General features: G+C 42.3%; 1 protein-coding gene across 1 annotated transcript; it reads right to left on the minus strand.

The window, feature by feature from the left end:
* Nucleotides 1-733: 733 nt before the first annotated feature.
* KCNK18 (potassium two pore domain channel subfamily K member 18) lies at nucleotides 734-20,185 on the minus strand. Its single transcript, XM_084845667.1, has 3 exons — nucleotides 19,954-20,185; nucleotides 18,408-18,551; nucleotides 734-1,551 (listed from the first exon to the last, which is right to left on the minus strand). The coding sequence occupies exons 1-3, from the start codon at nucleotides 20,171-20,173 to the stop codon at nucleotides 734-736; spliced, it is 1,182 nt and encodes a 393-aa protein (XP_084701793.1). The 5' UTR covers nucleotides 20,174-20,185.
* Nucleotides 20,186-20,684: the final 499 nt, after the last annotated feature.

Raw genomic sequence — 20,684 nt, forward strand, 5'->3', positions numbered from 1 at the left:
CCACCTCTGAACTTTGAGGCAGCTGACTATCCAATGCAGGGTGGGCGGAGCGCCGAGGGGATCCTCTCCTCCACGCTCTGGCCACCTTACATTTGCAACTAGATGGCCAATTTCAGCTGTCTAGCCAGGGCACATCGGAGGGAGAGGGGAGACCAGACAGCACATAGGAAGCATCGTAATGTCACTTCCTGGTCCTCTCCTCTCCCTGCCTCCAGGAATGCCCCCTTTTCAGCTGCTCTGCACTGCTCTTCCGAGTGCAGAGCCAGGGACGAACTGTGCTCCTATGAGGCAGCAGGGGAGGGGGTGGGGAGTCAGGTTTCAAGCTCGGTTCCCAGAAACCAAAAAATCCTATGGCTGTTCAGATGTTGTCTAGCAGCCATAGGATTGTGCCCTTCATCTCTTTGACTGTAATCCTATCCCCTTGAGGTTGCTATGGGAGTTTACCTCTGAGCAGACATGCATCAGATTGCACTGTTATTCTGTCAGTTTTATGCCTTACACTGTGTTTGTGTATGTGTGTGGGGGGATTGCAAACCATCTGTATTTGGCTGCTCTATATAGTCATTCCACTAGTTTACAACAGATTCCCACTAACAATGAAGAAATCCACCCCATTCCATTACGATTTTTCTCTGGAAAAACAAGAGCATTCATTTCAACCTAGTGCAACTGTCCACAGATGTGACTTTGGCATTGAGGTTGCTATCTCACCTTTTGGTTAGATGGATATTCTTCATACCGTTTTCTGGGGGACATTTTTCTGACCAATGCAGCAAATCAGCTTCTTGTACAGACCAAGGAGCCTATCTTGCCCCAGCTTGAAAGCAATGGTGACAATTTCCATGCCAACCACAATATAAAATGATAAAAACAAGAAAAAGTTGGGATGCATCAGGTCAACGTCGCCAAAGCCAATTGTTGTTATGGTGATGAAGCAAAAATAGAAAGCATCCTCAAAATCTAAATGCTCTTCCCAGTGTGGAAGAATAGCAGCAGCACAAGAAATATATGCAAAGACAATAAGAGTCATCAACAGAAAAGGCACATCCAGCTTTTCTACTTCTTTCCCTATATTGTCAATATTGTCAATCATGTGATTCATCATTGTCCCTGTATCTAGTTCAGGACATGAACTCCATCGTTCAAATCTGGTAGGTATTGGTGGTGTAAGGAACTCATTTTCCCTGGCAATTAGTCTCTCAAAGATTTCAACATTCTGACATTGCCCAGCCTTTCTTTGAAAGGAAGAATGACTTCTTAACACTTCTTTAATATTCAAAGGTTCACGGAGGACTATTTTGCTTTGCCTAAATGATGATGATGTTGATCTTGGTTTTAATTCTCTGTTTTTCTTACAACAGGATCCAAGAGAAAGTCTGGTTAATACTTTTGACTGTAGTTGTCTGGCTTTATTGTAACATGTGGATAATATAGCTGCAAGGACGTCCCCCATATCTGTGAGAACCAGAAACATGAGAGGTATGCCGAATATAGCGTACAGCATACACAAGTATTTCCCAAGTTTTGTCACAGGGTAGGTATGACCGTAACCTGAAACCAAAAAAAAATGAAACAAACAAGAAAAAAAACACCAGTGAAAAACAATTGAAGTTCCATTTGATCTGTTGTTTTTCATTCCATGGCATTCCCATTAAAGCAAAGCTTGTGCACGTAATTCTGAAGCCTCTACTATTGCATTTTTTCAAAATGTAAAGACTAAAAAACAGACAGCTTTACTGCTTTCATGTATTTCTGTTACAGATTTGAAATGTCCCTCCTGTAGGAGATATGGCCAGTATTGGCTTTGGTCTCTGTGAGTGCTAGGTTAAAGCCTCGTTATTTGCACAGGTATTTGGAGGGAGCAATCCTATCTGGATCGACTGTTGCCCCTGAGCCTGGGGGTGACCACCTATCCAGTTCAGGGCGGGAGGAGTGGTGAGGAGCAGATGTCCTCCATGCTCCTGCTGCCCTGCTTTCCCAGCTAGACAGCCAATTTTGGTGTCCTGCCAGCAATTCCAACCTCCCTGCCCCGCCCTGCCCCCGGGAACACCCCATTTCCCCCGCTCTGCACTGCTCTTCCAAGCATGGAGTGCAGGGCCAATCTGCACTGCCTACGCGGCGGCACGGAAGGGGGTAGAGGTCAGTTCTCTGGGAACTGACCAATCCTATGGCTGTCTAGCCACTGACTACAGGCCATAAGATTGTGCCCTAAATTACATTTTAAATGTAAATTGGTGTTTTTTAAAAGCTGAAATAATGTTGATGCTTCTTTTTTTATTGTATTAATGTTTGTTTTTACATTGAATTATTTATTTATTTATTTATTTATTTATTTATTTATTTATTACATTTCTATATCATCCAATATTGTATTGAATGTTTCATTTTTATGTACAATGTCCAGAAATTCTTTTTAGGAATCACCGTGCAGTTTATAATTTTAAATAAATAAATAGATAAGATAGACTACTTTTATATAGAATTCAGCTTTCCTACCATTCAATACTACACATTTTAAAAGATTTTTTTTTCATTTGGGGAAGCTTTTTTTTCTCTGTTTAGTTCATTCTTAGCCCCTCCTTATGCTATGTTGTGAAAACACAACATTCTTGCAATATGTAACCTGGATGTATTTTGCCCAACTGACAACTGTTAATCCCTGACTGATCTTTAAGTGTCGGTGGGTGATTTAGCTCTAGCGAGATGTGGGCATAGAGTTGGATCTAGGATCTGCCTTCTGCAAGAGGAAGGGATTTTTCATGAGTGGAAGGGGTCTTCTTGTGTAAGGTCCCTCTACCCAATTATTGGAGATCCCAGCTCCCCCATACACACCACAGCTCACCACATCCAGCGGGGCCTCCTGATTCGCTGTGCAGCATTTTCAGGAGGCTGGAGGGCTGTCATGGGAAGGAGGTGGTGAGGAATTCAACTTTCAACAGTGCAGTTAATGCAGCACAAATCTGGATCCAATCATAGTTGGTAAAATATGCAAAAACTACAACAAATTACACAGCAACAGCAATTCTACAAGTCACACGATTTTCACATCATAAGATGCTCACTGGCTCTTTTCTCCAAAAATTGGGAGGGAATTGGCTTGACGGAATGCAGTGACTACATCAGGGATGGGCAACCTGGTGTCTTCCGGATGTTTTAGATCACAGCTCCCGTAAGCCCCAGGCAGCATGGCCAATAGTCAGGGATTATGGGAGGTGTCATCCGAACATCTGGAGGGTACTTGGTTACCTACCCCTGCTCTATACTGGCCCAGTTTGCACATAATGAGAAGCCACCATGTGTGAATTTCCCCGTGGAATTCTTGTTGCAGTGGCAGCCACCATTTTGAATATTTGAGCCATGGCAGGGGTGCACCATAGCTTGTGGTTTCACATGAACCTAGCAAGGGTGGGTTGACAAGCCCCTCAGAACCCATGTTTTAGGGTTGTGGGTGGCTTGTTAACCACCCCAACAACCCACCCTTGCCGGGTTCACATGTAACAAACTATGGCATGCCTCTGCCACAGCTCGAATATTCAAAATGGCAGGCACTACCACAGCAAAAAACCTCATGGGGAAATTCACCCATGATGGCTTCTCTTTATGTGCAAACCAGGTCACTGTATGCAAAGTATAATGTGAGGGTAGGAGTTTGTGGTGAGATTTCTCACTAGGTATGTCAGTCAGTTGATCAAGAGATATGTTTAGTAAACCAAAGACTTGCACAGGTAGCCCTTTAAATGATGCATGCATTCTTGCTACAGTAGCATTCTTGCTACAGTCTTTAGATTCCATTCCCAACTTTGTGACCAACTTGATGTGTGGCCTCTTAAGCTCCTAATTCCCTCCCCATCCTCTTTTCCACACCTGGAAGCAATGCCCAATAATGCAGACTTCAGAGACAGGCTAGAGGTTAAAGTTAATTGCAGTAAGTGATTTTTGTTTCCTTTTTATCTCTTAACCATAGTCATCTAAAGGGCTTAACCCAGACTCTGCATTTTTGTAAAAGGCTTCAACAATACAGTCCACCCAAATACTAAGAAATTCTGCCTGGGGTTATTGGCAACAATGAGAAAGAATATGTCTCCCCATTCCTCTTTCAAATATTTTGGCATCTCCAAAAAACCCAGAACAAATAGGTTGACATTGCCTTCATGTATAGCACATGATTTCACCCTCTTGCCTTGATTGCTTGAGTAGTCCAGAGCTCTTTGTCTCATAAGTGCCTTCTAGTTTATGGACCACTGCAGTCTGGAATTTGAGGGTAGTTTGAAGCAGGAGGGGAAAGAGAACTGGTTGATGGATGATCCTGCCTTTGGAGCAGGGCTTATATTTCAGTTCCTTCCAGCTTTATGATGGTATGAAGTTTCTGGTGAAAGCCTAGACCTGTTGGCTAATTCAAATTAAATATTCTTGTATATATTCACAGATTTAACATCACTGAAGGTAATGTATGTTGAAAATCTTTGCTACATCTGAGCTGAGTATGCATCTCTAAGAAATAAAGAGTTATTATAGTTGAAGAGAAATTATTCTAAAGGGTTAGTTGTCTCTAAGGCAGGAGTGAGCAACTGCAACCCTCAGCCTAATTTCAAAGCAATCAGTTCAAGTGATCCATTTGGATCTCTGGGAAGAACAATTTGTCCCTTCCCTGGTAGCCCATTAGGTGGGGAGGGGAGAAAGATGGCGGAGAGAAGGGGAAGAGAGAAAGAGAGAGAAAAGGAAATGGGACACGGACACAGAGAGAGAGAGAGAGAGAGGGAATGAATGGTTCTGACCACTTTTGACTCTGGCTCAACCTCTGATGGTTTGTAGCCCTCAACAGATTGCCCCCAAGGGAATGCTGGCCTTGACAGAAAAATCGTTCCCCAGCCCTACTCCAGGGAGATGCAAGGATAGCAATTGAGATATTTTGCTTTCATGCTTAAATTTCATCCAGTTGCCATATATAGGCTCCAGAAGAACTTCTTAGTTCAACTTAGATAGACACAGGTTTCCATCATTCTCCATAGATCTTTCTCACTTGAGTCATCTGAGTATGTTATTATGCCTTTCTTTGTTACCATGATGGACCTTCATCCTGTATTTTCTCTACTTGTGATGTTCCACAGACCTTATGACATTTTTGATGTGGGTGGTCCTGTCTCAGTGGAGGGGCAGGCCCAGATAACTTTAGGGATCCTTCAAGCCCAACGGATCTATTAAACTAATACCATGAAGAAAAAATGTAGTCCATTTTTAAAAGACATGTGAACTATCGTCTGTGCATGTGCTTATGAATGAATTATGAAAAGAAAAACCCAACAGGAGAAGGTTCCACAAGATGAATGACAAGCAAACAAATGCATCAAGCACAAGGAACCCAGCAGCAATTCAAACATTCTTGTTGAAGAAGGATGCTGCAAGAAATGGTTCTGGTCTCAACAGAATCAATCTCTTTTCTCAATCTCTTTTCAAGTTGAAGGTTAAAGTTTAGGAGGATTCCTATCAGTTGAGAAATTCACCTCCCTATGGAAGGTTCTCTCCAGGGAGTTGCCTCATTTTCTCTACGTCAACCCCGAGTTCACTTGGACCAACTGAGGCTAATTGGAACAAGAACTGTAAGAACTGCAATGAGAAAACTGTAAAGAAGTGTTTTTCTGAAGGAAGAAAACTGTAAAGAAATGTTTGTCTGAAGAGGTTTTTGTGGAATGCTTTTCTGAAGAAGTTTTGAAACAAGTTATAAACTGGTATACTTGTAAATTTAAAAATCCTATATTTAATTATCTATTCCTTTTTTTAGGGATGCTGGAGAAATTCAAGCATTTGCACTAAAATGAGCTTGGGTTTCTAAGAATCTGACCTGCAGTATCCACTGCAGAGTGACCCCCTCAGGCCGCATGGAGTCCATGGACTTTCAGTTTTGTTTTGTTTTTTTACTTTCCCCAAATTAACACATATTTATTTGTAGGAAAATACACACGTTTCTTCTGAGACTTGTAAATATATGCAGGGAAAAGTTGAATGGAATGGGAGATAATACACTAAATGTTACATACGAAGGTAAATTGTGTAAATTGTTACAAAACCTCTTATGTAATTATTTGCGTATTTTTCCATATGACCCCGCCCCCCAAATTTGCATCCATCTGTAAGTGGATGATGGAATAAAAGGAGCCAGACAATGTGTGAAACACAGACGGAGTGGATTTTACACAGTCATTATATCCCGTTTTTCCCCCCATGTATTTTGCATATTGGGTTTCTAATACATTCATCCTTACCTATATTCTTGTGAAACCTTTTAATAATACCTTTTGGGTTCCTTGTGCGTCATGCATTTGTTTGCTTGTCCTGTGAATGAATTATGTACAACATATTATTTAAGTGTCTTTATTGCACATCATGCTTGCGTGGTATCATTGTGAATATTATCAGTACTATAAAGGAGATCTGCTCTACATCGTACCAGTGAACATGTATCAGTGCTCTGGTGTAAAGCAGGGGTGCAGATCCAGTTCCTGAGGGATCCGCCAAATCCCTCCCTCCAGGGGACCACAGCCCCTTTCCCCGACCCACCAATTGTTTTGTGGTCCCCCAGCTTTTGTGCAGTTTTTTCCTCATTCTAAAAGGTTGAAATGCCTCGCTTGAGGCTTAGATCCTGGCAGTAAGAATCTTAATCTAAAATATGCTTAAGCTTTAAGCACCCCCTTTGTCTCCAGCTCCACTCACCACTGAAATGCTGCCCCTGAGAGCTTCTCCAAAATTGAATCTGGGCCTTGGGCTGAAAGAGATTCTGCACCCCTGATGTAAAGGATGAAGTATTTCTGAGGTATACTCAGTGTAAACATCTGTCCAGAAACTGATTACTGTTTCTAATAGATGTCAATGACATGAGTCTTAAAGTTGCATCTTAAACTTGTATCAGTGCTTCACCCTGTTTGGCGAATGTCACGTTTTGGGAAGTTGTGCATACATGCTTGTTGGTACATTCCATCCCAAGCATTTGCATGATGGCGCAGCAAATCTTGGATCAGTCCTAACAGCTAGTTCATTTCTAGCTCATAGGCAAAGTTATTAATTTTGCTGTGGCAATTAGATGGTACTGACATTCTAACAAGTCTCAAATTCTAAATCTTTTTGTTAAAGATCTGTTTCTTTTCTTTCAGAAAAGATCTCATACACATATGCAAGATGTCACATACCAATGTATGCAGACGATCACATACATAAAAATGGGAAAGTTAAGGGATGGGCTAGGACCAAATGGGGAAAGGATCAAAGCTCAGTGGCAGAGCACATGTGTTGGATGCCGAAGGACCCACTTCCTTGGCATTTCCAGTTTAAAAAGGGACAGGTAGCAGGTGACACAGAAGACTACGGTCTGAGTGAGACCCTGGAGAACCGTCACTAGGCAGAGTCTATAATGCTAGGCTAGATGGGCACATCATTTGGCCTGGTATAAGGCAACTTCCTACTACGTTCCTAATATATGTCATTTCTGATGCCATTCATTGCAATCCAGCAACAGCAATCCAAGTGCAGATCTGCTAAAGCAGGTAGCACACTTCTGACAAGGAGGATCCAATCCTGTACCCAATTACTAGTGTCGCAGCCATATCGGGGGTCAGACTAAGTAGCCTCATGCAGTCTCATGCTTCATGTTCTTGCTGAGCTCTTTCTCCCTTGAATATATTGTTGTAAGCTGATGAGACACAGGAATTCCTTATCTTGTCAAAGGTCATACAATTGTATATCTTGTTCTCTGCTGTTCTCTTCTGTTCTCTCCTTATCATGGCTACCCTATAACCCAGTTCTTGTATTATAAACAATGGTGCTAAGAGAAGAAATGTTGAGGACTGCAACCCCACGCGGGAGAAGAGAGGAGGAGCCGTTTCATATGTGTCACAATGTCTATAAAAACAATGTGCTAATGTAAATCGGGGCTTCTGGCTCTTTGGAAATGATTCCAGCCTTAAGCCCGCGCGTTAAATAAAGAATCTCCTTTTCCTTCACTCCGTGGTCTCTCTGACTCTGGGTTCTGCAACATAAATGGTGCCGTGACTCGGATGTGGCAGGCTCTGAGCCAGACAGGTGGCAGTTGCCTGCTCTTGATCGCCGCACCGGGAGTACGAGCTCGGCGCATGCCTCCCTTTCTTGGCGCCACCGACCTTTTTGTCGAGTGAATGGGAGAAAGCCTGCGCCGGGATCGCCCAAACGGCAGCGAGCAGCAAGAGAACCTTGGGAAGCAGAGGAAGGAACTTGAGCCCTGCCTGTATCGCAGCTGCAATTGAGTTGAAACCCACATTGGAAGCCTTCAGGAGAAAGGCAAGTATATGGGAAAAAGAGGGCCCCGCCTTTAGGGAGAAAGGCCACTGGGCAGAAAAAAAGAGGGCCCCGCCTTATGAAGAAGGTCAGTGTTGGTGGTATACGTATACAAAAGAACCTACTCCTTGCGAGTAGAAGGGGGGCCTGATCACACCCCCGAGTGGGCGCCAGTACCTAGCACGCCAGTACTCAGTAGGAAGCTGAGGAAGCTGGGGAAGCCGTTTTCCGCTCTGGTAAAAAGTGGGAAAAGTGGGTGGCAGGGACATATGGATGCAGTGGAGAGAATGATGATTGTGTGAGTGGCTACTGCGGTTTCTGAAGCATACCGTTGACCGTCCGGGTGCCCAGGCCAGTAGCAAAGTGCGTGGTGTGAAAAATCCTCTTGTGTCGGCCAGTGAGACCCCTTACTCACTGACCAATTCCCATTCCCTAATTGTGTCTGTCTTCAATTTAGGAGGGAGGCTATGGGTGGTGGGGGAAGCAAACCTTGCACCCCCTTGAGATGTATGTCAAACAAAGAAAAAAAAAGTTTTTTAAAAAAGATTCAGAATAGAGAGAGAAAACAGCAAAAAGCTCAAGGTCGAGCTGAAAAAAAAAAAAAAAGATCTGAGGATGTTAATTAAAAAAAATGTTACAGGACAGTCTGGCTTTTAACAAAGCATGGGAGTGTGAGAGTGTAAGGCCGAAGAAGTAGCTGTTAGCCTAGCGCACCGAGCGGGGGGGGGGCAGGAAAATTGCCCACAACGTTCTGAGTTGTGCAACATCATCACCTCGCCTAATTGAGATGAAATCCCTAAGAAATAAAAACTGAAAATGAAGACCCAGAAGATGAAGGCAAATAGAAAATAAAGGTGAAGAATCAGCCCCCAGAGCACAGGCTAGACCCCTCTTCAAGTGAAAAGTGTGCCATAAGACTGGCCCAAAGCAGAATGAAGTGGAAAGACCACGTTGAAGATCTCTGTCAAGGTAACCGTGTTTAGCTTTGAACTGTGTTAAAATTGCATAGAGCCTGTAGCTACTGACCATCGGCTATATGATTTCTGAAGAGCGTAACCATTAAGCTTTTGCCGTGGGATTCCCTGCAATGAAGAAATCTCACTGATTTGAGTGTCCAGTGTTACACTGCCTAAGTGTGTGCTGAAGAGACCGAGAAACCAGACAGCATGTTCCTAGCCAAGCCAAAGTCGCACTACTACCATGCTCCTGCAAGCTGCAATAAACTGTGTAAGCTGGGAGACCCAACCTGATTGAGAAGAAAAGAAGATATTGGAGCAACTGTCTTAAAAAACAATGAGATCTGTGTAGCTGGCTGGCTGACGCTGTCAGTGATGTTACAACTTTAAATTAAGACTGTTTTCCTGTTTGAGACCCCAGCGAAGAAAGCTGACACAAGTTATTTGTTGCCCGTGCCAAAGCAAGAATTTGGCTGCCCTGTACCTCATCGTGTCCTGTTTTAAGCTTGAGATTTACAAATACAAACAAACTGGGAAGCTTGCCTTTGAAGTCCTGCAAATCACCCCACCGCCTCCCCGAAGATTAATGGCTGCCTGAAAAATGCAAGCATAAGGCGATGCCCATCACCCCCCAGCGTCCTGAGTTTCGGCACTCAGTGTTTCAGTGCTTTCGTGTACCAGGTTAGAAGAGAAAAAAAAAGAGTAAGTTTTTAAAATGTCTGTGAGAGAACCTGACAGAAGTAAAATAAAATTTACAAAGGAGTTGCCCAAGTTAAAGCGTCACGGCTAGAGAGCTGAGCTGTGCCGCTCTGTTTAGACAGAGGCCTTGCTAAAAAGTTAAAGGCCCTTGTCTGTCAGAAGGGGTGTAGGGCCACACTTTCCCTTTTTAAACTGATGCAAAAGTAGAGAGCCTTTGCTGGAAACATCGCATCTTCATTGCCCAGAGCCTTCTCTGTTTGCCTCCATCAATGTCTGGGCTTTTTAGAGACACTCTGCACATGGACAAAAATTTTAAATTGTCAAAGACTTGCCATGGACAGTGCTGTGAAGCTTTTGATAAACTTGAACTCTCATCGCTGTGGACCGTGTGTCTGTGTTTGTAGTCAGCTCAGTTTACAGCAGGCTGAGTTTGATCTATAACTTTTAGATTTCCTTCTGCCAGAACTCATGCAGCATGGAGTTGCCGATGCAAAAATGGTGACCTAGAATTCTTTGCGTGTGTGGGTATGCCCGTCCCTTGATTTTGATGAGCCCTGAGCTTTCAGCCAGAAGACCAGTATAATTGCTGGATCTGCTCCATCATGCCTTACCATGCAAAAAGTGTTTTCCATTCATTGTGTTAAATTGCAGAAAAAGTTTGTTGTGTATATTTTATGATTTCTTAGATATCATTAAATATATGTGATATTTGCAGATTAGTGTTAGTTGCAACTCCAAATAATACTAAGTGTGGTTCCCAATGGATGACAAGGAAAGAAAGACAAAAGCAAGTAGAAAAGAAGGAATAGAGAAAGTAGAAGACAGATAGAGAAGAAAGAAAAAAAAAGAAGAAAGAAAGAAAAGGCAAGAGGCAAAGAAACAACATTTGTAGAAAAGAAGCGTGGCCATAGTTGCCCCCAGGGTAAATTAAAAGCAGCTGATTGTGCCTGGAGCTTATTACCTGGGGTAAAGTAGCCACAATAATGTAATAGTTCTTTAAAATGAAGAAAATGTAACTAGAAGGAGAAGAAGAGCCTATCCCAAATGTGTGTCAGTGGGACTAGTGTAAGGCAGAAAGGTTTAAGTAAGTGAGTTTAACTTGAAAAAGACAAATAAAGAGACAAGGCTGGTGCATGGAGCAGAAAGTTTTGTATAAAAAGTTTGAAACATGATCTGCAATACAGGCAGATCAGCAAAGAAAAAGAAAGCAAAAGAGAGAGAAATTTCTCTTCCCATACTAATGAATAAAAGTGTTATCAAGCACTTTGGGAAGCAAAGTTGTTTACAGGAAGCTGTGCCTGAGAACCAAACACTTCTAGCCTATGCTGAAAATGCTTGCTAGTGTTGTGCTGCCTCATGGGTAACATGTATGGTATAAATAACCCATTTAGCCCAATAGCTCGTGGTTCAGAGAAGCTGTCTGATCCAACCATTAAGTACGCCTGTGTGCTGTAAGTTACCCAATAAAGTCTCCTTGTAAGTAACCCCCCCCCCCGCTGAAATCCCAAAACACAAGTGGGGCTGGAGCGCCTCACCCAGTATCAAACCCTGCTGTTAGAAGCCATAAAAGCAGGTATGAAGAAGTCAGTTAATATGACCAAAGTGTCTAAAGTGCTGCAAGGTGCCACCGAGGCCCCAGAGCGTACTTGGAGCGTCTTTCAGATGCCTATCGCCAGTACACCCCCCTCGACCCAGAGGCCCAAGAAGACGTGGATGAAAGAAGAAAAGAAGAAGACCCGGCAGAGGCAGAAGATTCTTAAAAAAGAACCAGTGTGCCCAGTGTGGACAAGATAGACATTAGTGGCATGAATGCCCAAATAAAATACATCAAACACAAAGGAGAAAACCAAAGGGGCCAGAATAGGTGAAGAGGGAGACAGCTTGAGAGGGGCCGTGACATTGACTTCATGATTGACACTAGAGTGGCATCAAGAGCAAGCAAACGTTAGCCTTAAACAAGAAGTCCAAACACTGAGCAAAGTTCTTCAAGTCCAGCGTCGCTTTGTCTTAGAAAATAAGCCATTCCCATCACAGAACCAAGAGTTAAAGTATGAGTTAGAAAATGTCTTAGAAAATAAGCCATTCCCATCATTTCCAACCAAGAGTTAAAGTATGAGTTAAAGAGGGAAAAATAACCCTTTGACTCCCAGATAGAGAGGACTGAAAACTGTCATACTTTCCACCCCCGCAGCTATGAAAGCAGCTAGAATTAAACCCTGGATACATTAGACACGAGTCAAGAGAGTGAGAGGGGGAGAGTAGACTGTAAACAGAAATCCTGAAAATCCTTTAAAAATCATTCTGAAAAAGCAGTAAGAAGACTCAGGCTAGACCTTACTGTGGACACACCGGGAGACCCCTGCGTACGGTCAGACCTGCAACTGGAGAATTGAAAAAGGGGACTAGACCCTACTGCAGCTTGCCAGGTGAATAGCTGCCCAGCGTACGGTCAGATCCCAAAGAAGATCAAACATGCATGTTGTAGTGTTGTAGTGTTAGTAGTGTTGCATTGTGTCTCCTTAATGAGGTGCAAAAAGGGGGGTCTGCCCCTGAAAAGAAAAGTTTGTCCCAGTGATTTGCTGATAATTACTGGCTTCACCTGGCTAACATCACGAGAGTAAAACATTTTTGTTTGCCAAGAGGTATACCTGCAAACAGGCTTATTAGCTCTTGCCTAATACCTGTCTGTAGACATCCTGGGAAAATTCAAAAAGATACCATGTTAAGAGTTTATGGTGTAAGTTTAACTTATTCCCAAAATGCTAATTGGGGCGTGGTTGCAAAGATCGTACCCCCTACAGAGTTCACTCTACGCACCCCCATCATTGCTGAAACAAATGCTACGTGTGCACGAAAGCTTAATTGTCAAAATTTTCCAGAAAATATAAAGCTATCCCTGGCCCCCTTCCACTGTAATAAAATTCAAAACATATCTTTTAATGATGCCCACATACTTTTGCCTCATGGATGGTTTTAGACATGTAGTTCCCACACTTGGTCATTCATTCCTGCCAACTTGTCTAATAACCACCCATGTTGCCTCAGCCGCCAATTGAACTGGTTCCAATTTTTCCCCTGTAGCCCGAAAAAATCCGTCGACGGCAGCCTCGAGCACTCCAACTAACTAAAAATTGTAATAGTCATGTGCAGTTATATTTTGACTCAGAAAAATTGGCCTTAACAATATCACTAGTTGGGGTTCCAAGTTTAGCCTTGGCTAATAGTCTGGAAATCAACCAGTTAGCTTGCAGCTTAGCCAAAAGCATAAATGCCACCTCACGAGCATTGTCATTGTTAAATAAAAAGTTGCGTAATCTAAGAGGTGCAGTTCTAGAAAATAGAGCTGGTATAGATTACCTCTTCCTTCTTCATCATTTAAGTTGTGAGACACACCAAAAGCTCTGTTGTTTTAACTTAACTGATAATGGCAATGCTGTAGATTAACAGATCAACAAGCTGCACAATATAGTAGCTAACAAAACAATAAGACAAAACAATTAGCTAAATTAATTAACCCCTTGGCTTCCAGATCTTAGCTAGCTTAAAAGCATTGTTCATCCTAATTCTACCAGTGTTGTTCATAAAAGTTCTGTTATGTCTCTGCGTTCCTTGTCTTATGCGCTGTTTAACCAATCTGTTTTATGTCTCAGCTAATAAAACTGCTGCCCTCTACGCTCTAATAGCCCAACAAGAGGCTAAGTAATATGTATGTCACAAAAAGCTTTGTATAGTTATCAGAAATGCTATAATTGTAATGAAATTATGCATTTAAGGGGGGAATGTCGCAGCCATATCGGGGGTCAGACTAAGTAGCCTCATGCAGTCTCATGCTTCATGTTCTTGCTGAGCTCTTTCTCCCTTGAATATATTGTTGTAAGCTGATGAGACACAGGAATTCCTTATCTTGTCAAAGGTCATACAATTGTATATCTTGTTCTCTGCTGTTCTCTTCTGTTCTCTCCTTATCATGGCTACCCTATAACCCAGTTCTTGTATTATAAACAATGGTGCTAAGAGAAGAAATGTTGAGGACTGCAACCCCACGCGGGAGAAGAGAGGAGGAGCCGTTTCATATGTGTCACAATGTCTATAAAAACAATGTGCTAATGTAAATCGGGGCTTCTGGCTCTTTGGAAATTATTCCAGCCTTAAGCCCGCGCGTTAAATAAAGAATCTCTTTTTCCTTCACTCCGTGGTCTCTCTGACTCTGGGTTCTGCAACACTAGGGTGTAAGTCCCCTTGCACTTAGTGAGATTTACATGCATAGGATCGTGTTATGAGGTAAGCAGTACATGCAGAAACATTTAGGAACATAGGAAGCTGCTTTGTATCAAGTCAGACCATTGACCCAACCAGCCCAGTATTGTCGACACTGGCTGGCAGTGGCTCTCGAGGGTTTCAGACAGGACTTTTTCCAGCCCTATCTGGAGATGCCAGGATCAAACCCGGGACCTTCTGCACACAAAGCAAGCACTCTACCACTGAGCCACAGACCTTCTGACTCCCCATGCAGCAGCTTTGCAATTAGAATAGCAACATGGCAGGCGGCGGCGGCGGCGGCTGGGATTCTACAGCTAAAGCCAAGATTATCGTAAACAATGCTATCCCTGTGTTATAATCAAAGATAAGCCCACAAAATTATGTTAAACCCCACTGGGAGAAAATGTTAATTTCATTAAGGAAATAATGAATAAGATATCTTAACAGGTGCAGCAAAGTCTGTTTGTATTAACCTTGAATAAATTCATTTTAAAAATTTTATACTGCTGGCATTTGGCTTCTAATAACTTGACATATAACACTGACAATTATCATGATCAGAAATGTGATCTGCAAACTGCAGATTATTTACAAATGTGTCAGCCCTGTCTTGTTGTACAAATGTTTCGGAAAAGGCTTATAATAGAAATTAATGGCAAGCTACAGTTTAATGTTATCTCCAAAAGCCTTATTGCTTGGATTTCTAAATGATAATATATTAAACCTCCACTATCCTTTAATGTCCTATTTGTGGACTGCTGCAAAAATGATAATTGCAAAACATTGGCGTAATCTTAAAGTGCCCACAATCAAGGAGTAGATTGCCCAGGTATGGCAAATTGCAAAATGATCAAGATTCAGTGAAAGTCTGAGATTAAGAGGTGGCAGACAACATGGGGTGTGTGTGCAAAATGTTGTCAGTCATGTGTAAACGTCTGTAAACAAATGACATTGATACTGATGTTTTTAAAAGTATCTGTAAACATTACCTGTTTTTATATTGTTTCATATAAACATGTACACGTGTGACTTTATGATTTGTTGCAGGTGTGGGGGACATGTCGCCTTTCAAAAGTCAGTGGACTACAACTCCCATCAGCCCTGGCCAGCACAGCCAATGTTGGGGATAATGGGCATTGTAATTCAACAACGTACAGTGAGCCACACGTTCCCCATTCCTGATTTACTGGATACATGCCTGGTTTTCCTGTTTATATATTTTAATATAAGGCCTAAAGAGATTTAAAACAAAACAAAACAAAAAACACAGGTGCGCATACACAGCCCCCTCCCCCTCCTCAAGTCATTGGCCATGCTGGCTGGGAATGATGGAAGTTGCAGTCCAACACATCTGGAGGGCACCAGGTTGAGGAAGGCTGAGAATCTTCAGTTGTGTGTCTGCACAGGTGTCTACAGCGCTACTATGTAGGGCTGTCTCTCTCCATGCAGGCAGTAACCCTGGAAAAGCAGGGCTCCCAATCTCAGAGTGCTGTGTGCACATACAGTTGTATGTGTGTAAATTTGGACACCACACATTCAAACAGGCAGGGCCTGTTGCTGTGATCCTGCTTCCCTTTATGTGCACAAATTCTGGATACATCATGAGCACAGTGGTCTTCCACCAACACGGCTCCATCAGCAGGGGACCTTTGCTTTTCCGGCCTGGAAAGCTCTACTACAGTGTTAAGATGATCCCACCGGCCCAGAGTCCAATTGGAAAGATTGCTTATGGTAAACCAGACTTCCCTGACAAGTGCTTATTCTCCTTGCTGAAGCTCAAGCAGGTAGGGTTAGGGTCAGGGGGCACCTTTCTGCCTACATCTGACTAAACAGGTGGCCCTTTTTTCAAAAGAGAAATCAAAGCTCCCACATGGTCTCAAAAAAAAAGAGAGAGATTTTTGAGTCAATATACAATAATAAATTAAACAAGTGCACACATTGACTACGAAATATACTAAGACTGCTGTCCTAAATATACATGAGGGGTGTAAACTCCATTGAACACCATGGGGTTTACTTCCAAATAAAGGTGCATAGGCTTGTGTTGCCACTACCTTGATCCCACGCAATTTGAGTTCAGGGGCAGTATCCAACTGTGGAATTCTGTTAGCGCAAATGACGTAGCACTAGCAGAAACTAGGTTCTGAACTATGTGCCAGAGAAGAATCCAACTAAAGTTATGGTTGTGCGTGCACGGTTGCACAAGCAGTTGTATATTATGCTTCTACAACCCATTGTGCAATCTGTTGTGCAACCCCTTGCCCAAGAGGTTGCACAAGCATAATGAGCAACCGCTTGAGCAACAGAAACATTCAGCAGAGCTCCACTAACAGTATTCAGGTTTGCAGAGTGACACCGTTGGATACTGCCCCAAGTCCCCACCGTTCGCATATAATATACTTATGTATAAGTTTACCATCTCTACCAAAACAGTGTCATGAAGAACCTGAACCTGAAATAACCCTATTCCAGGGGGAGAGGAGAGTTTCTTTGTTCCAGATTCTGGGACAGTATCCATATTGGTCTGTTCGGGGGGAGGGGGAAGAGGGACTACAGGCTCAATCCTATGCATGTTAAGACAAAAAAAAAAGTCCAACAATTCCCAGCTATGCTGGCAGGGAATGCTGGGAGTTGTAGGACTTTTTTTTGTCTAAATTTCATAGGATTGCATCCTAAACCCTTTCACATTTGAGGTAATTGCTATGGATGAAGACCAATGTGAGAAAAATGTGTGGATACTGGGCCATGCATCATCAGAAATACTCCTGATGGCTTTAGTTCATCTTTGTAGGGGACAGTAGTTTGCAAAGTTTCCATATCCATTGATGGCATTTTCTAGGAGGCCCTTGATATAGTTTGCAGTTTCTGAGTCTATTTACTCAGAAGCCAATCCTACTGAGCTCAGTGGGAGTTATTTTATTTTCTTATTGTCTTTTCTTATTATTTTCTTATTGTTGGTTGTTTTAGATACATATGTGTCTCTGTGGGTGCTGTCTGTTGATAAGTTTGTATGTAAATAACTTTATAATGTATTTTGAAGGTTTTAATCTTTCTAAACTACCCAGAGACCTTCGGCTATTGGGTGGTATAGAAATATAATAAATGAAATAAATGAAATTAAATGAGTTACTCTTGGGTAAGCGTGAATAGAATTGCAGCCTTAGATGCATGGTGCAATTTAGATCGACTGAGGGTTATGGTGACATATACTAGTCTTGAAGGGGCCATGGATTCATCAGGGGGGTTGTTTTCTTCATGTGCTGATGGTGTCATGTCTCTAAGGCTGCCTTTACACTAAAGAAAAACCCTGCAGTCCTCCCATTCTGGAGCCTTTCCACATTTACAGCAGACTTCCAGATGGGGACCAGGTGATAGCTGAGAGGGGAAGCTTTTAATTTTCAAGGTTCCATAGAACTCAATGAAACAGCACCATCTAGTGGCTGTTTTAATTGTGTAATATTTTATTTATTTATTTATTTATTTATTTATTTATTTATTTATTTATTTCTATACCGCCCAATAGCCGAAGCTCTCTAGGCGGTTCACAAAAATTAAAACCAAACAACACACAATAAAACAATTTAAAATATATAGAACATTAAAACCACAATATAACAATACAACCACAATAATAATAATACAAGCACAATATTATGAGTTATAAAGATAGTTCATTAGTTCCGGATCTATTTGAGAAGGAATAACCAGGAAATACCTCTGGATGTGCCCTGGAGGTTCACAATGTCATCTAAAGGACCCACAAACTTCCATGAATGAGCAATCTCAATAGCAGGATAAAAGCTCTGTGTGAAGGAGCTAAAGTCTGGGGCTCTTTTAGCCCGAGGGTCAGATTCCATTTCAGAGAAGCACTTTGGGGCTGCATTCCAGGGGTGGGTTGGGCCAAAGGAGAAATGGCCAAAGACAAAGGGGTGGGGCCAAAGTTCCAAAAATGCCAGTGTATTTTAGCTTAAGGCTCTTACTGTCAGTAACTAAGCCATAGGAGGGGCACTTCAAGCTTTTAGAAGGGGGGAGACTGCACAAAAGCTGAGAACCCACCAAATGATCAGTGGTCAGGGGAAAGGGGGTGCGGCAGGTCCTTCTGGGAGCTGGATTGGCCCCCCTGGCCTGAGGTGCTGCGCCTCTGATATAAGTAGATCCAGTGCAAAGTACTTTGTCAAGAGCGGTACTTACCCACTGTTGTGAACACCGTGCAGCAGAAAAAGAGAGAGCCCAAGAAGGACCATTTCTTTTTGGGATCAGTAAACCACAGGAAGTTGATCTTGTTGATCAAGTCATGCGTTCTGTTCTTGAAGATCTCATTGGAAGTTGCATTTTCTGTTCAGAAGAAATGAGATAGAGTGATAACTCAAATATTATGGACCAGTATTCAGGCAAATAATTAAAGATAATTAAGACCATTTGGGTAATTCAGCATTGATTTGCTGTTAACTTCAGTGGAACTATACCATTTTCTAGTGATTGAAAAACTGGATTTTATTTCATTGATTAAACAAACACACTCACACAGCTAATTAAACACACACACACCCCTAACAAAGTCCCTAATTTCTAGGGGTGTGCATGGAATGATGTAGGTGCTCAAGTCTGACTGGAAGAAACGCCTTGTGATCTGGCAGTTCTTCTGCCTCCCAAGTCTTGTATGTGGATTCTCTGTTGTCAGTGTTGACAGAAAGACACACAATGCACTTTCCTCATGTACCCTCACATGTTTTTAATTTGTTTTTATTTATCATTACATTTATATCTCACCCTTTTTCCTCTTACAAGGAACCCAAGGTGGCTTACATGGTCTTCCCCCTCTTCATTTTATCCTCACGACAAACCTGTAGGTTAGGCTGAGAGTCAGTAAACTTCATGGCAGAGTGGTGACTAGAACCCAGTTCTCCTGATCCTAGTCCAACACTTTAACCATTACACTGTTACAGGATTGGTCTCTGGCTTTAAAACTGGCTTTAAAAATTAAGCTTTGCGTGTTTCCTTCCAAAGCACGAGGTAAAGACATGGAGAAAATGGTGAGGTTTGGTAGAAATAAAGCAGAATATTTCAAATACACACACACACACACACGAAAATACTGTTAATTAAAAGTGAAATGAAAATATAAAGACCGAGAAAAGCAATTTTAACAAAATGCCCCCAACATTGTTATATATCTGCTATTCCTCCCCCACCCCAGAAGTCATGCCTCTTATTCTAAATCTGAAAATGCTGCATCCTAGAGTAATCCCATTCCCCTAAATAGAACTCCTGTGGGAGTAAGGATTGTTGGATAAATGCCTATAGGACTGAAGCCTTCAGGCAGACACTTTGAGATGGCTATCTGAGATCCGTGCAAAAGGAAGCCTCAAACTGATGCACTGTTTTCCATGAACCACAGCCCCTTCTGATATCCAAATTTCAATTTATGGCAAAGTCCCACAAGCCGTTCCTGAGAGAAAAAAATCCTAATTGTGAGAAAGACCTACTCGTAAAACAGAGATGGTATACTGGGGATCTGGGGTGTGGGGTTGGGGGGGGGGCAGAGATTCCTCCAAGGACAACAGGAATTTTCAGTTTAAGAAAAGCAAATGCGATATGTTGCCGAGTCACAAGGAATTTTTAAAATGTTATTGTTATTGTTATTATTTCCAGGCATTCAAAATAAGAGGAGAATTGGTGTCCGCTCTGTGCCATCAGCCTGATCATCATTATCTCTCTGCTGAGGTTATACACATACCTGACAAATCCTTTGAGAGATTCCAAAGACTCAGCATGAAATCCTTGTATTGCTCACTTTCATGGCTCTCTCTGTTACCTTCCACATGAGAAAACATGAGGGCCCCTAGCAATGCGTAGATCACTAGGGAACAGATGAAGCAGGCATGAGGAAAGACAGCCCAAAACACCTGGTTGCAGGTCCTCTTCTCTGATGGGACAGGAGAGTCGGTTGACTTCATCTTCTCAGAACTTTGTATCAGCAAAGCCAGAAAAAAACTTCCACAGACAAAGTGAAAAACGGTGCTCCAATAAAGCCCCTTCTGCTTAAAAAACAAGAGGAAGTGCCTGTTTCTGTTCCACGGTGAAAGCGCTCACAATTTTATAAGTGGAGTTATTCTTAAAACACCCAAAAGGAGCCTGGATAGAGCTTGCAACCAATCATGACTTTAAAATGTGTGTCTGTCAGATGCTAATACATCATGCAGAATGGCTATCGATTCCCCCAAAGCTGCAATGCATGCAGATGACCAGCTACTGTACGCATCTCTGGCAGTCACCTGATCTTTGAAGGAGGGGGCTGTTTTCCTGTGGTGCTGGAGCTTTCTTTGCTCTGCCTTTTGGCAACAAGAGAAATAATATTTTCCAGGAAGAGAAGGCAAACTGCAAAGTATAGATAATGGATGTATATATGAAGATAATGGACCTCGAAATAAAGGGATATTCCCAAAAGACTGAAGATGTAACATCCAA

Source organism: Heloderma suspectum, chromosome 3 (assembly GCF_057233095.1).
Source record: "Heloderma suspectum isolate Gila_16-S chromosome 3, 16-S_ref, whole genome shotgun sequence".
NCBI lineage: Eukaryota > Metazoa > Chordata > Lepidosauria > Squamata > Helodermatidae > Heloderma > Heloderma suspectum.

What these genes read in the sequence shown, in the direction of transcription:
- KCNK18 (XM_084845667.1), bottom strand. Translation starts at nt 20,173, where the DNA reads ATGAAGTCAACCGACTCTCCTGTCCCATCAGAGAAGAGGACCTGCAAC. An exon ending in TCTCTCAAAGGATTTGTCAG is followed by an intron (nt 18,552 to 19,953) that starts GTATGTGTATAA and finishes TCTTCTGAACAG; the next exon opens with AAAATGCAACTTCCAATGAG. An exon ending in CACGGTGTTCACAACAGTGG is followed by an intron (nt 1,552 to 18,407) that starts GTAAGTACCGCT and finishes TTTTGGTTTCAG; the next exon opens with GTTACGGTCATACCTACCCT.